Raw genomic sequence first — 12,909 nt, 5'->3', positions numbered from 1 at the left:
AAAGATAAAATTGTCATTTTGGGTGTTATATGTATCTATAACTACAGTTAACAATTTAAAAAGAATAGAGATGGACTCTTTTATTCAACTGCCATTTTGAAAGCTTCATATAATAATTTAATAATATGATCATTTCCTCACTAAGCCAAACTGTAATAAAATATTTTATTTTTCATGCAAAAAGGGAAAACAATTAAACAATGTCTTCCCTGAACAAGAAACCCACCAATTTTTAGCAATGTTCTTATATGGCAACACAATAAATTATTCTCAGTAAAGAAAAGGATTCAGAAGTCAAGATTGTCTGCATAGTTCATTTTCAAAAAAGGTGTTGCATCTTGGTTCATGCCCACGTCTTTTATAATTAGTCAAATAAAAACAAAACTTTATAAGCTTTACTTGACTCATTAAATTTGCTCAACAATCCATGAATTTTCTTATTCTTCTATTATCCATAGTAAAGACATTAAATCAGTTTTTTCACATTCTGATTATCTCAAATTATCAATAATATATATTTAATTCCTTTAAATAACAATTTCTGAAAATGTTTTTAAAAAATATTTACTGAAAGGAGGACTCCACTCTAAATATAATCAGTTAAATTTCGATGAAAATTAATTATTGACATATTTTAAAAAATATTCTCCCACTAATTTTCTTTAAATTTTTTAAGTTTGAGTCTTTATGTATGAAAATGCTGGTTCTGATAAACCACAACTCAGTCAAGATTGCAATCATTTTTGACAATAATGCAGTTTTGGGTTATTGAAGTTATGAGTTGAAAGAAAGAAGTGATGAAGTGGAAAGAGCACTTAGCAGTTAGAAGGAGAGAAAAGTTATCCACATAACACTAACTAATAGCCAAAGTTTTAAAAGATAATAATGACCAAGTGTAATTAGGGATGTGACTACTTCATGATTCCCCAAACACAATGACTTTTTCTATGCAAAAATAAAACTATGAAATAGTTTTTAAAATTCATTCAATATTTACAATTTATTTTGATGGATTTGATGACTATTTATACATAAAGATAGTTTTAACAAAATCTAAACCAGAAAAATAAAACCTTTTTCTCAACCATGCTGTTGATTCAAAATATCTGTCAGGCTAGTGAAATCTTTACTCTCCAGGTTTTTTCCCTCTTAAAAACATCAGATCTTTCTTAAAGAAATTGAGTTCAATATCAGATCTTGCTTAAAGAAATTAAGTTCAATATTTTTGATGAATCTCTTTATTAAAGATATTATATTATGTATCATCTAATTTTAAGATTTTGAGTCTTGAATGCATAGGCACTTGTCTCCATATTTGTCAGCAGTTTTCTGCAACATTAAGGATAAGCAATGAAACTGAAACTGCAACAGCAATTTAAAACTTAGGCAGTACATAAAGAATCATGGCATGCTCAGAGGAAGCATATTCGAAATGAACATGTTTTGTGAGGTCTATATAAAACAAATGCAATCTAAACATATACTAATCTCTTTCTAAAATATATAATACACACTATTCTAATCTAAACATATGTTTTGTTCAACTATATGGCTGTAAAAGTTTAAAACCACAAACTTCATGATGTTTCACAGATTTACAAGCCAGTCATTTTTCACAAGATACCAACCAAGTCCAATTCAAGCAACACCTTAACTCCCTAAGACAGTGTCAACCTTCGAATTTGCTGCTCTGGAGAAGAACCTCATACAAATTGGTGGCTTAACTCCAGCCAGAGCAAGTATTGAAGCAGGAAGAGTCCATATTCCATCTCCACATATCAAACCAGAAGCTACAGCTGGTGCAAAAGCATCTGCCTTAGCCTTGTTAATCCTCTCCCACACATACAATATCAGACTTCCAACACACATGTCAATGGCAAAGTATGGCCCTATGTAGAAAGGTATTGCCATAGCCATTGGAAGTGGAATGAACTTCCCTTTCTTACCAAGAAAATCTTTAAACAAGTTTATCACCACGGCTGCAGCAAAGAATATGTAGCAAAGCAAGAGGCAGTTTTTTGGTAGAGAGCCAAAACCTTGCACCCCCAGTATGGCCATATTACGGTATATGATTGCATATGGGGCAGGATATTCACTTGTAGACTTCCCCAGATCAGGAAAAGCTTTGTAGAAAATCCAAAATACAGAAGGAGAAACCACACAACCCATAGTTGTGCCGATTATTTGGCTCACAAACATGGAGCGTGGCGAAGCCAGTGTAAGGTAGCCGGTCTTAAAATCCTGCATCAGGTCTGAGGCAGTGGAAACAATGTTCATCATCACTCCACAGGCGGCTAGGCCGGCAAGAACTCCACCTTTTGAGGCACCGGCCCATGCTCCAATTGTGAAGATGGCGAGCTTTCCATAGGTGGATGCAAGGGACCAATCAGTTAGGCCACAACCATAAGCATTGCAAAATGCCAAGGTGGGAGCAACTAGATAGATAACAATTATGTAGTACCATTTTAGTTGGGGGAAGAGGTGTGGCAGAGTGGCTGTTGAAATGGCAGCAATAGCAACATAACCTGCAACTGCAAACCATGTGGGAATTTGATCTTTAAGGAAAAGTTGGATGCGGCGCCGGTCATCATAAGATAGCTGAGGATTTGAGGGGGAGTCTTGATCTGCAACTGGAAGTTCATTCTCCTGTTGTCTCTCTTGGAATTGATGATACAACCCCCAGAGGGTATGAGTTATCACCTTTATGAAGTTATATAAACCATCTCCTAGGATCAAGGCAATGGCTATAAATACCTGAATTCAAAGTACAAGGTAAATCCGTTTAACTGATGGACATTAGAAAGAATGTAAGGAATTGTGGTACTAGAGGTGCTTTATATCAAGGAACTTACCCTATAACCTTGGATGCCATGAAGATTGCCTTCACCAAGGCCTTTGGCATACCAATGACCCTCTTTGGTTTTTATGAGAGGCCACATTATACCCCAAGAAAGAATTCCCCCAAGAAGCACTGATATATTTATGATATATGGGCAAATCATTCCCACTCCAACATAGATTGCAGAAAAATCAAAATAAAACCTACAAATAAGTTAAGATATGATTAGCCATTCTGGATTAGAACATAATTTGAAACATCTTGCTTTTAGATTTATGCATGTTTACACTTCTAGATCAAGAAACTTCATTTAGAATGAAGATCTGACTGCATACCTGTTTTCATATGCTTTAAGCCCCAGAGAAGGGAAGGCTTGAAATCCACACTGGTCAGTAGCTGTATAAAACCATTGAAAGAAACCCCATAAAAAACTCATACTGAAGAATTTTCCCAACATTTTCACCTGCTTCCTGGAAGAGTACAAAAGAAACAGTAAATTAGTTTGAATGTGTAACATCTTATGCAGTCACTTCTACTAACATGGAGTCAAAGACAGTGCCTACTTTGCAAGTTTGGCTCCTTGAGGAGTGTGGAAGCTGTTGATGAGATGTGCAGTTGCAGTACCACTTGGATATGTCAATTTGAAGTCAACGACCATAATCTAACACAAATAATAGAAGCATAACTTAACCATAACTTATTATTGAAAATTTAAAGTGATAAGGATTAAAAAAATGAAACCATGCAGGTTTTCTAAATTGAGTTTTGTATGGACAGGCTCTTCTCAATAAATAATTCAAGATGAAAATAAGAAGGTAAAATGAAATTACAAAAGTTCACTCATTTATATCTCTAAAAGCTAATTTTAATTATGAGTAAGCAAATTTTAATTTATGACAGAAGCTAATTAATTCATTGCACTTTCTTATTCTCTTTTCTTAGAAAGTACTCATTGAGAAATTCATCTAAACATACCCTTAATGAACAATGCAATCAATATTTCAAGAATGTATCAGTGGCATACCTTTCGGAGAGGTACAACAGAGAAGAGTCCAAGAAAGCTAACAACAAAGAGAAAAGCTATAATCCACCCTAAACTTGGGTCCTTAAAATCACTTGTGTCTGTGGATTGGTTTGCTATTTCTTCACTCATTCCAAAGAGGTAACTTCCAAACCCTCCTGTTCATACAAATCAATCACAGAATGAAAACTTTTATTTAACTGAGCTATAATCATGATATCTATATAAAAAAAGTGTTCATAGATCATTTATAAAAAAAAATTAAGAAAGAAGAAGAAATAATCTTCTCTCATTAGATAAAATTAGTCTATACATAAAATGATAAGTCAAAGTTCATTTGTTTTAGCTTCTCCAAAAGTTCATTTTACTTACACGGGAGCAAAGTTAGGTTTATTAGAGACATTTATTTCATTTTATCTTCTCCTATAAACACTTTTGAAAAAAATGATCTTAATAGGACCTAAGATTCCTTTCACTTGTATACTATCAACATCTCACTATAGAGTTTCAGTATGCTCTGAAGTCAAATTTGCCTAAAAACCTAACACAACATTAACCAGATGTGACAGTTTGCATTGCTTCATTTCAAAATACTATGCAATACATTTAATGATACAAGATTGATAAAAAAAAATTTAAATAATGATGAAAGATGAGTTAAAGTGACTCAGAATTTTTGCTTATGTGGGGTTGAAAATGGTGGAAGCATACACTAATTCAATCACATCAACAAGGTTTGCAAATTTCTTGTCAGAAGTTGAAAATTCAAAACAAAGAAAAAGTATCTTTCAAAGCATGGACAAATTTGATGACTTTGTGGCTCACCTATGGCTTTTCCACAGTAAGTATATTCTAGAAGGTTATGTCTCACAGTGAAAAGAAGTAACCTTTGATTACAAAAAAATTGACTGGGGGAAGCAGGACTAATGAAAAGAAGTTTCTTCCAATTTATTAAATTAGGAAATCTTCATAGAAAAAATAACACAGTTGATTGTATACTGATTCAATTAGCCACTCAAGTGATTATTACTTAGATTTAACACTGAGAAAGTAATTCCATTTTTTCTCTGAGGAATCAGATTACAAAATAGGTTTACATGAGAAATTAACCAAGGCCTTTCTCAAATCCAAATCCCCCCACAAATTAGCACTGTTGAATCTGAAAAGGCACCAAAAATCCCATTGTTTGATAAATCTATAGTCAATTACCAAAAAATAAAAACTTTCCACCCCATGAAACAAAAAGGGGCAAAAACCAACAGTTAACCAATTAAAAAACTACAGATATCAATATCATGGTAACAGTAAACAAATCCCCAAAAGACAGAGTGAAAAGAAGAAGGTACCACTAAAGGCTATGCCAGAGGAAGCCACAACACAGGTTTGGATGACAGTGTTCTCTTGCCTTGTGAAGGGTTGTCTCAACATGCCAGATTTTTCCAAGAACTTTGTCCAAGTCTTCACAAAGAAGAACCCCAGAAGGCCAGCAGAGACATTGAGAGAAGGAATAATACCAGTGGTGAGGTTGAGCTTCATCACAATGAAACTGAACAATATGCTGAGTGCAAAGCTGACCACAAAGGCTCTCCCAGTCAACTGGTTCCTCCATGATGGCACCAGAAGGTGTTGGAACACCCTCTCCACAGAAACCTCTTCCTCTTTGCCTTTGGTGCTACCCTTTAGGCTCAGTCTGTGATCATGCTCATTTACATGCTCAAGGGACTCAAAACCACCCTCCCCCACCCTATCCCCACTTCCATTTTGAGCCATGATGTGTGGATTGTCCTTGGAAAAAGTGAAGTGATTCAAATCCGACAACCTTTTTGTGGGAGTTCGGAATCTCCAAGGATGATGAAACCTCCTTAGATACCACTACCCTCTTCTTGTCTCAGGTTTTACCTTTTTGAAGGGTTGAGTTGGAATGTGCATGGTGGTTTATTTACTGACATTTATTGATGAACTCATAGACATCAATATCAGCAGTAGTGGATGACAGAGAGAGGAGAGAGAGAATGTGAATGTGATAACTAAGAAGTTTGAAGACAAATATGTAAAGCTACAAACTTTCATACATGTCATTATTTTTATTTTCTTTTATGTTTTTTCTGATATATCCTACAACAATAATTTTTTCTACATATTATTTTTTAAAGGATTTTTAAAAAGGGTTTTTTGATGAAAAATTTAAAGAGCATATTAAACAACCATATAAAAAAAAAACTTTTACATAGCCCAATACAAAGTTTTTCTTATAATAAAAATGTTTTGAACTGTTAAAATAAAAATTAATATTTAATAATTCTAAATAAAAACATTTAAGTTTTTTTCTGACGAGTTAAAAAATATTTTAACAATAAGTTACTAATTATATCATAAATAATTAAATTAATATAAAGATAGAGCTTTATATTTTAAAAAGAAATCTTTTTTGAGAAAAGGAAAAAAGAGTGAGTCAAAGCTTAGGTTTGAAAAAATCGTTTATTAGCTTTAAACTAAACTTGAAAAATCCCTTTAATAGATTTCTACGTTTATTCACACAATCTTTATTGTCATTAAAATGAATTTTCAGGTACAAAAGTATAGAATAAAATACTTAATAAAAATAAAGTAGTGGTTAAAGAATCTTAATTACTCATTTAATATGAAAATTATGAGTACTTTTTTTGATATTATTCTCCCCTTAATATTATTTTAAAATTTTCTAAAATCAATGCATGATCACGATTTGTGCCAACCAATCTTCTCTAAAACTTTTTAGTTCTTTTTTCACAAATATTCCCTTACATATTAATTTTCTATTAAAGTATTATTAATTATTTTATGAAAATTCAAGAATTGAAGAGTTTAATTTAAAAAGTTAAAACTTCATTGCTATATTATTTTCTTTCTATACACTAATTATTTAAAGTTAATCTTGAAAAAGAATACTATTAAAGAACAATTAAATAACTTGATCGATTTTCTTAATAAAAGTGAAATAATTATTGATACCTTAAATACATATTTAGATTAAATTTAATTTATGATTCTAATTTCAAGCAATATTTATTTTCAATTTTTGTATATAATTCTAAAGATTAAAATCAATTCATTACAAGCTGTTAAGATAATATTGTTAAAATAAATTATTATATTTTTAGAATTGTCTATCTCAAAAACACATTTTAATAAATTAAAAAAATATATATAAAGAATTCTTGACTTCAACTTTTAAATTTACCAAATATAATTAAATTAGTTTTCCAGATATGCATGTCAAATCGTGACAACATCAACATAACTCATAATGTCACACAGTTTAACAATTAAATTCATGATACACAAGATTTTTTTTACTGATGGAAAAAACTTTGGGATGCAGATAATATATTTATTGTTATATTTTTATCATTATATAAATGAATGTGGAAAATAATAATGAGTTTCATTGGTGAATGAATGAATATGCAGAAATGGTGTATTGATAATAATTGGTAGTATTTTAGTGCTTGTTCTTTTTTCCATCCATGGATACATTTTCTGCAGAAGGGTGTCAGAACAAAACCCTATCTTCTTTCATTTCCACACTTTTTAGTCAAAGTTGTCTCTTCTCTACACTTGTTCACACATCACATCACATGCCATACCATTATTCTCCACATTCTTCTATTCTGCTAAATTATCTAAAATTACATCAAATACTAATCAATGAAACTTTTACATGATGAACTTTTCCAATTCAAAAACTGGTTTTCCAAGACTAAAATAGATACAAGTTTATTATAAATGGCTTTAGATTGAATGCAACATTTTAGGTTTAAACAAGCAAGTGAAAGATTGATAAACTTCAGAGAGGACTAATTGCTTTGATGGAAATAATCTAATAACAACATATGATTAATTGATCCAATAACTAATATCTTTGACTTGGGATCCTTCTTACTCTGACTAATCTTTTCTTTCCAAAATATCATTAGACTTTTCTTCTGATCTTGATAAAATAATTTTGTTTTTAGTTTTTAATAAAATTCTCTTAAGAAAATTGAGTTTGTTAAGTGACTTTTGAAATACTTTTGAGTTTTTAATCGCAATTTTCAATATATTGTCTACCTTATATAAAGTTGATGTAACAATATGAATGAAATTCAAAGTTAATAATGTTTTATAATACTAGTTTGATCCTTCTACTTTGTAGAATAAGTGGTTCCATTTTAAAATAGGAATGTTTCTATCATTATAGTATGTGTATCATATAAATATATAACTGAAATCATATAACTGAAATTATATAATTGAGATTATTTTGATATATCTAGTTGATGACAATAAAATTAACAAATAGTCTAGAATTAATAATTATAATATCAATACTAATTCAGACTTATTTATATAGAGTCTTAATACAAGTTCATAAATAAGTTGGCTTAATATAGATATATGGTACATTTTGATAGTATTTATCGCTCTCAACTAACTTGATCATCCCAGAAGATTAGAAGGAATATCCTCTCGGCCCTTACAAGAACAATTGACGTTTAACATGGATCCAAAAATAATGTTGAAATTAATGAACATTCTGGTTGGCATTGTCACATTGCTGCTACAACTGATTCAAGACTTGTTTAAAATCGAGAGTGGTGTGAGCCATGACACCTAAAAACCAATAAAGCATTCATTATAGTTAACATCGACCATTAAAAAAGTAAAAAAAAAAAAAAAACTAAACATACCAGTAAAATCCATCTATTGTTGGGGAAAGGTAAATGAAGAGAATCTTTAAGGTGAGTGATCTTCTCAACAACAGATCTAAAACCTCGAAGACCTTGCTATCATCGGAGGTCATAAAAGGGAAACTTTGATTTATCCCTATCATAAAAAATTGGCGACCTATAAACTTTACTATAATTTAAAAAAAAATCACCCTTGAAATTTTTATAGGACGAGGTGTAAAAGGCGAGAAGACATGTCTCTGGTTCACCAACCAGAGACAACCAACCCATTATATCGGGTCGAACACTATAATAATGGAAGAAGGCTTGAGGTGAGAGTTTCAAGTTGAACATCTCGCATAACAAGTGAAAAGCTTGCAACAAGGCCCAAAAATTCAAATGTAATTGGGTAGACCTCGACACATTTAGCTGATGACAACATAATTAACCAAAATAGTTTTGAAAGCAATGTTGAGTATATCTTAGAAATCGACCAAACAACATAGTTATCAATAACACTAATTTTAAATCAACTTCATTGTCAAAACTAATACAATGTTAATTATAATATATGTACGAATTCAAACTCATCCATTTAGAGGTCCAATATAAATCAATAAATAGGTTGACTTGAGACACATAAAATGTACATTTTGATAATATTTATCACTCTCAACTATCAAAATTAACTTTAATGTCAAACAACCTTTTACAAGTAGAATCCCCCTTATTTCATATATGAGAATACAACTTAATGAGATTATTCAAGAGATTAGAAAAAAAAACCCTCTCTATCCATAGAAAAAGAATTTAGATTCAATCCTTAATTTAGTGTACATTTATTTCTTTAACTTATTATATTTTAATTAGTTAAATAATTTTTTATAGTATTTTAAATGAATATGAGACGTCTAGATTCAATCAAATCAAAAGTGGAATTTTTTTTTTTTTTAAGGTTTGAACCAAAGCTACATGTTTTTTAAAATTGTGAATTAAATGTCTCTGTTTTAAAATGGAAGACAAAAGTTACACATTGATTATAATAGAATTAAAAAATATATTTAATTACAAAATTTAGAGAAAAAATATTTCAAGAATTAAAAGCACATTTAAAACAAAATTTATGTTAAGTTACAAGACTAACTTGTTTTGGAATAAAATCATCAATTCAAGCATAAAGAACTCTAATTTAAAATAAATTTAAACCAAAAGAAGTTGTGTAAAGTCAACACTATTTTACCTATTCCAGAAAAAAACAAAGCCAAAAATGTCCAACACAAATTAGTTGGTAGATGGGTGATTCCTTAAACATGCTAACATAAATTCGATTTCTTGCACGAAAAAACTTTGTCAAGAGAGTTAGAAAAACTACTTTAATGATCTTTACATTTTAGGATTATATATATATATATATATATATATATATATTAATCTTACAACTTTCATCTGTAAAAATATATTGGAAAAAAAAAATAATAATAATAGTAATTTTATTCAAAATTTATCTTTTCAAACAAATAGTTACAAATATATTAGAGTAATAAAAAAAATAAGGTATTCCTTCCTAAGTCAATTGACTTATCTAAAATTACTATATTTAAAGTATTATTTGTTTTAAAATTTAGAGTTGCATCTCAATTTTATTTTTGAAAAACGTTTTAAAAAGTTAAAAAGAATGTATTTAAATTGTTTTTCTTTATATTAACTTTTAAATGATATTATATAGAGAGTTATACTGTATCAAAGCTTTTGACATATTTGCAATTAGGAAAACAATATTTTAACATCTTTGAAAAAAAAGTACACTCATTTTATAATCTATTAATATAATAATATATATTAAAATTTGAAGTGAAAAATAACATAAATATAATTAAAACATTATTGTTTCGGGATGTTAAATAGTTTCAGTTGTTTAGGAGTTGAGATAAAGGAGAATTTGAATTCATCTTCCTCTTTTAGTTCTCTGATACACTTTTTATACATAAAATTGTGGCGGAATTTCAAGCTTCAAAATAAATAATATCTTATTTATAGTGATTGATTTTAATGATACTATCTTAACTGTGATCGATGATATATTCTCTTTCAGTTGTTTGATACACCTTTTACAAATAAAACATGACGTGGTTTCAAGTTTCAAAACAAACAATATTTTATACACAGTGATTGACTCTAATAATACTGTCTCAACGATTTTAATGGATGTTGTACTGGTCGGACCCCGAACGACCGAATACATGATCGAATAATGGTTACAACATAATAAATACATAATAAAGAGACAATTACAACTGAAGTTGAATGAGTCAAAGACACATTCCGAGATACTCGGATAAATATCTCAACACAACGATAAACCGAAAAATACATTCCCATGATTCCAAGGAACCACTACACACGTTCTAACCAACATGATTATCTGGTTCACACAAATGGAGACCCAAGTCAACCTATAAATAGAACTTCTGAAGGAAAAAAAGGTACGTTCTTCAGATCTTAAGAGAATACATCCTTTTTACTAGCACTGACTTGAGCGTCGGAGTGCAATAGCAGGCACTCCCGACCGACGGAACACACACAGTGAGAGAAAGAGTTTCAAAAGATTAAAAGACTACTAGCACGACAACAAATAATATATCAATGAATAAATATTACCTAGACCCATCATCCATACAGGTGCCGATGTTGATGTAGAAACCATTATTATTTGAAGTTATTAAGTAAATATATTTGATTTGGTGGATGTGAAAACATGATATTCCTTATAAAATAATAATGAAGAAGTGTGGTGTAGTAGGTTCCGAAGCTATAATAAAGCGTGCAAGTTTCACGTGAAAAACAGCTGGCTATTGATGGTAATGGCGATCTTTGCATTTATTTATTGTCACTTTCTATTTATGTCTCAATCTTATTCATTTTGCATAATTGGACCCCATTAACAATCTCATCAACCTTCTCTTCTTTGCTACTTTTTCTTGGTAGATCACACACACAGTTGACAAAAGATAATCAAAATTCACAACATAGTTCTTTTCCCAACTTTTCTGTCTCTGTAATAAGATATTCTTTTAGATCACATCGATGCCATCGTGATCTTCTGATGTAAAAATAAAAAATAAAAAAATTTGGTAAGCTTTAAACAAAGAAGTTGAGAACCAATCATGCATATTAGAAAAAAAAAAAATTCTTAAACAACTATTAAAATAACATTAGTGGTCATCAAACAAATCAATTAAAATATTCATTCATTCATAACTACTTAAAATTCATATTATACTGTATTTTATATATAGCGTTTAATTAATATTAGATGTACAATTAAGATTGTTTTAGCTGAAGTCCCGAATCTCATGTTTAAGTTTTAAATATATAGTTGCATTAAATATTTGAAGAAAAAGTTTTGTAATCTAAATTAAAAAATGGTTAAATATACCCTAATACAAAATTGGTTTCGTTCTAGTTTAAAATTTAGACCATCCAAATATCTATAATATGAAAATAATTGAAATGAGTCATTTTGTATATGTTAATTTTTTTTTTAAATTTATTGTTGTTTTGATTGCAGATGAAAATTCACTTTAACTGATTTCAATGGGTAGAATAAATGAAATTCCAAATTAAATCAATTTTACGTATAGAAGGAATTATTTCAATTATTTTTATACTATCAATATCTGCATAATCTAAAGTTTGGACTAAGAATGAAAATTAATTTTGTATTATAGAAAAAAAATACATTTAACCCAAAAAAAATATTAATATGTTCTTTTCTAGATTGAAAAATATAAAATTAGAAGATTAGATTAAAAGAGATAGTGTCATAGCTATTCTAACATGATTTGGACTTTTGTCTCTAATATGGTTTTATAGATACAGTCAATAATGTCTTAACAGGTACGTCATGATTTCCGTCGCAATTAGGGAATTGATTTTATCATTCATAATAATAATATTTAATTTAAACATGATTCTCTCATATTTGTAATCTGTTATAAAAAATAGAGAGAAAACAAATTATATGCTTTCGATTGTTTTTGGTGTACCTAAATTGAATGTTTCATTTGATATTCAATTAATCACTATTAAAAATAGTCTATTTTGGGATATAGTTAGTTTTCGTTTGTTTCTTTCATCAGACACAAAAGTTTTCTCTGAATGCATAAATGACAATTTTTGTGGACTTTTTCAATGTATAAAATTTGATTTTTATTTAAAGATAACTTTTAAATTTTTAAAAATAAAATGGAAACTCAATAAATATTAGATGTTTATTTTTTGTTTATTTCACATTTTATTTTTAAAATTAAGATTTTTTAACTCTTTAATGTTTAGAGAAAAGTATAACTACTGTCGTAGAG

General features: G+C 29.5%; 1 protein-coding gene across 1 annotated transcript; it reads right to left on the bottom strand.

The window, feature by feature from the left end:
- Positions 1-1,351: 1,351 nt before the first annotated feature.
- On the bottom strand, positions 1,352-5,934 carry LOC137837832 (putative metal-nicotianamine transporter YSL7). The gene is made up of 6 exons (XM_068646980.2): positions 5,207-5,934; positions 3,864-4,018; positions 3,403-3,500; positions 3,175-3,309; positions 2,853-3,042; positions 1,352-2,754 (listed from the first exon to the last, which is right to left on the bottom strand). The coding sequence occupies exons 1-6, from the start codon at positions 5,628-5,630 to the stop codon at positions 1,651-1,653; spliced, it is 2,106 nt and encodes a 701-aa protein (XP_068503081.2). The 5' UTR covers positions 5,631-5,934; the 3' UTR covers positions 1,352-1,650.
- Between the last annotated feature and the right edge of the window lie 6,975 nt (positions 5,935-12,909).

The sequence above is a fragment of the Phaseolus vulgaris genome, chromosome 4, assembly GCF_051622355.1.
Source record: "Phaseolus vulgaris cultivar YP4 chromosome 4, ASM5162235v1, whole genome shotgun sequence".
NCBI lineage: Eukaryota > Viridiplantae > Streptophyta > Magnoliopsida > Fabales > Fabaceae > Phaseolus > Phaseolus vulgaris.
This window is presented reverse-complemented; position numbering and strand designations above follow the sequence as displayed.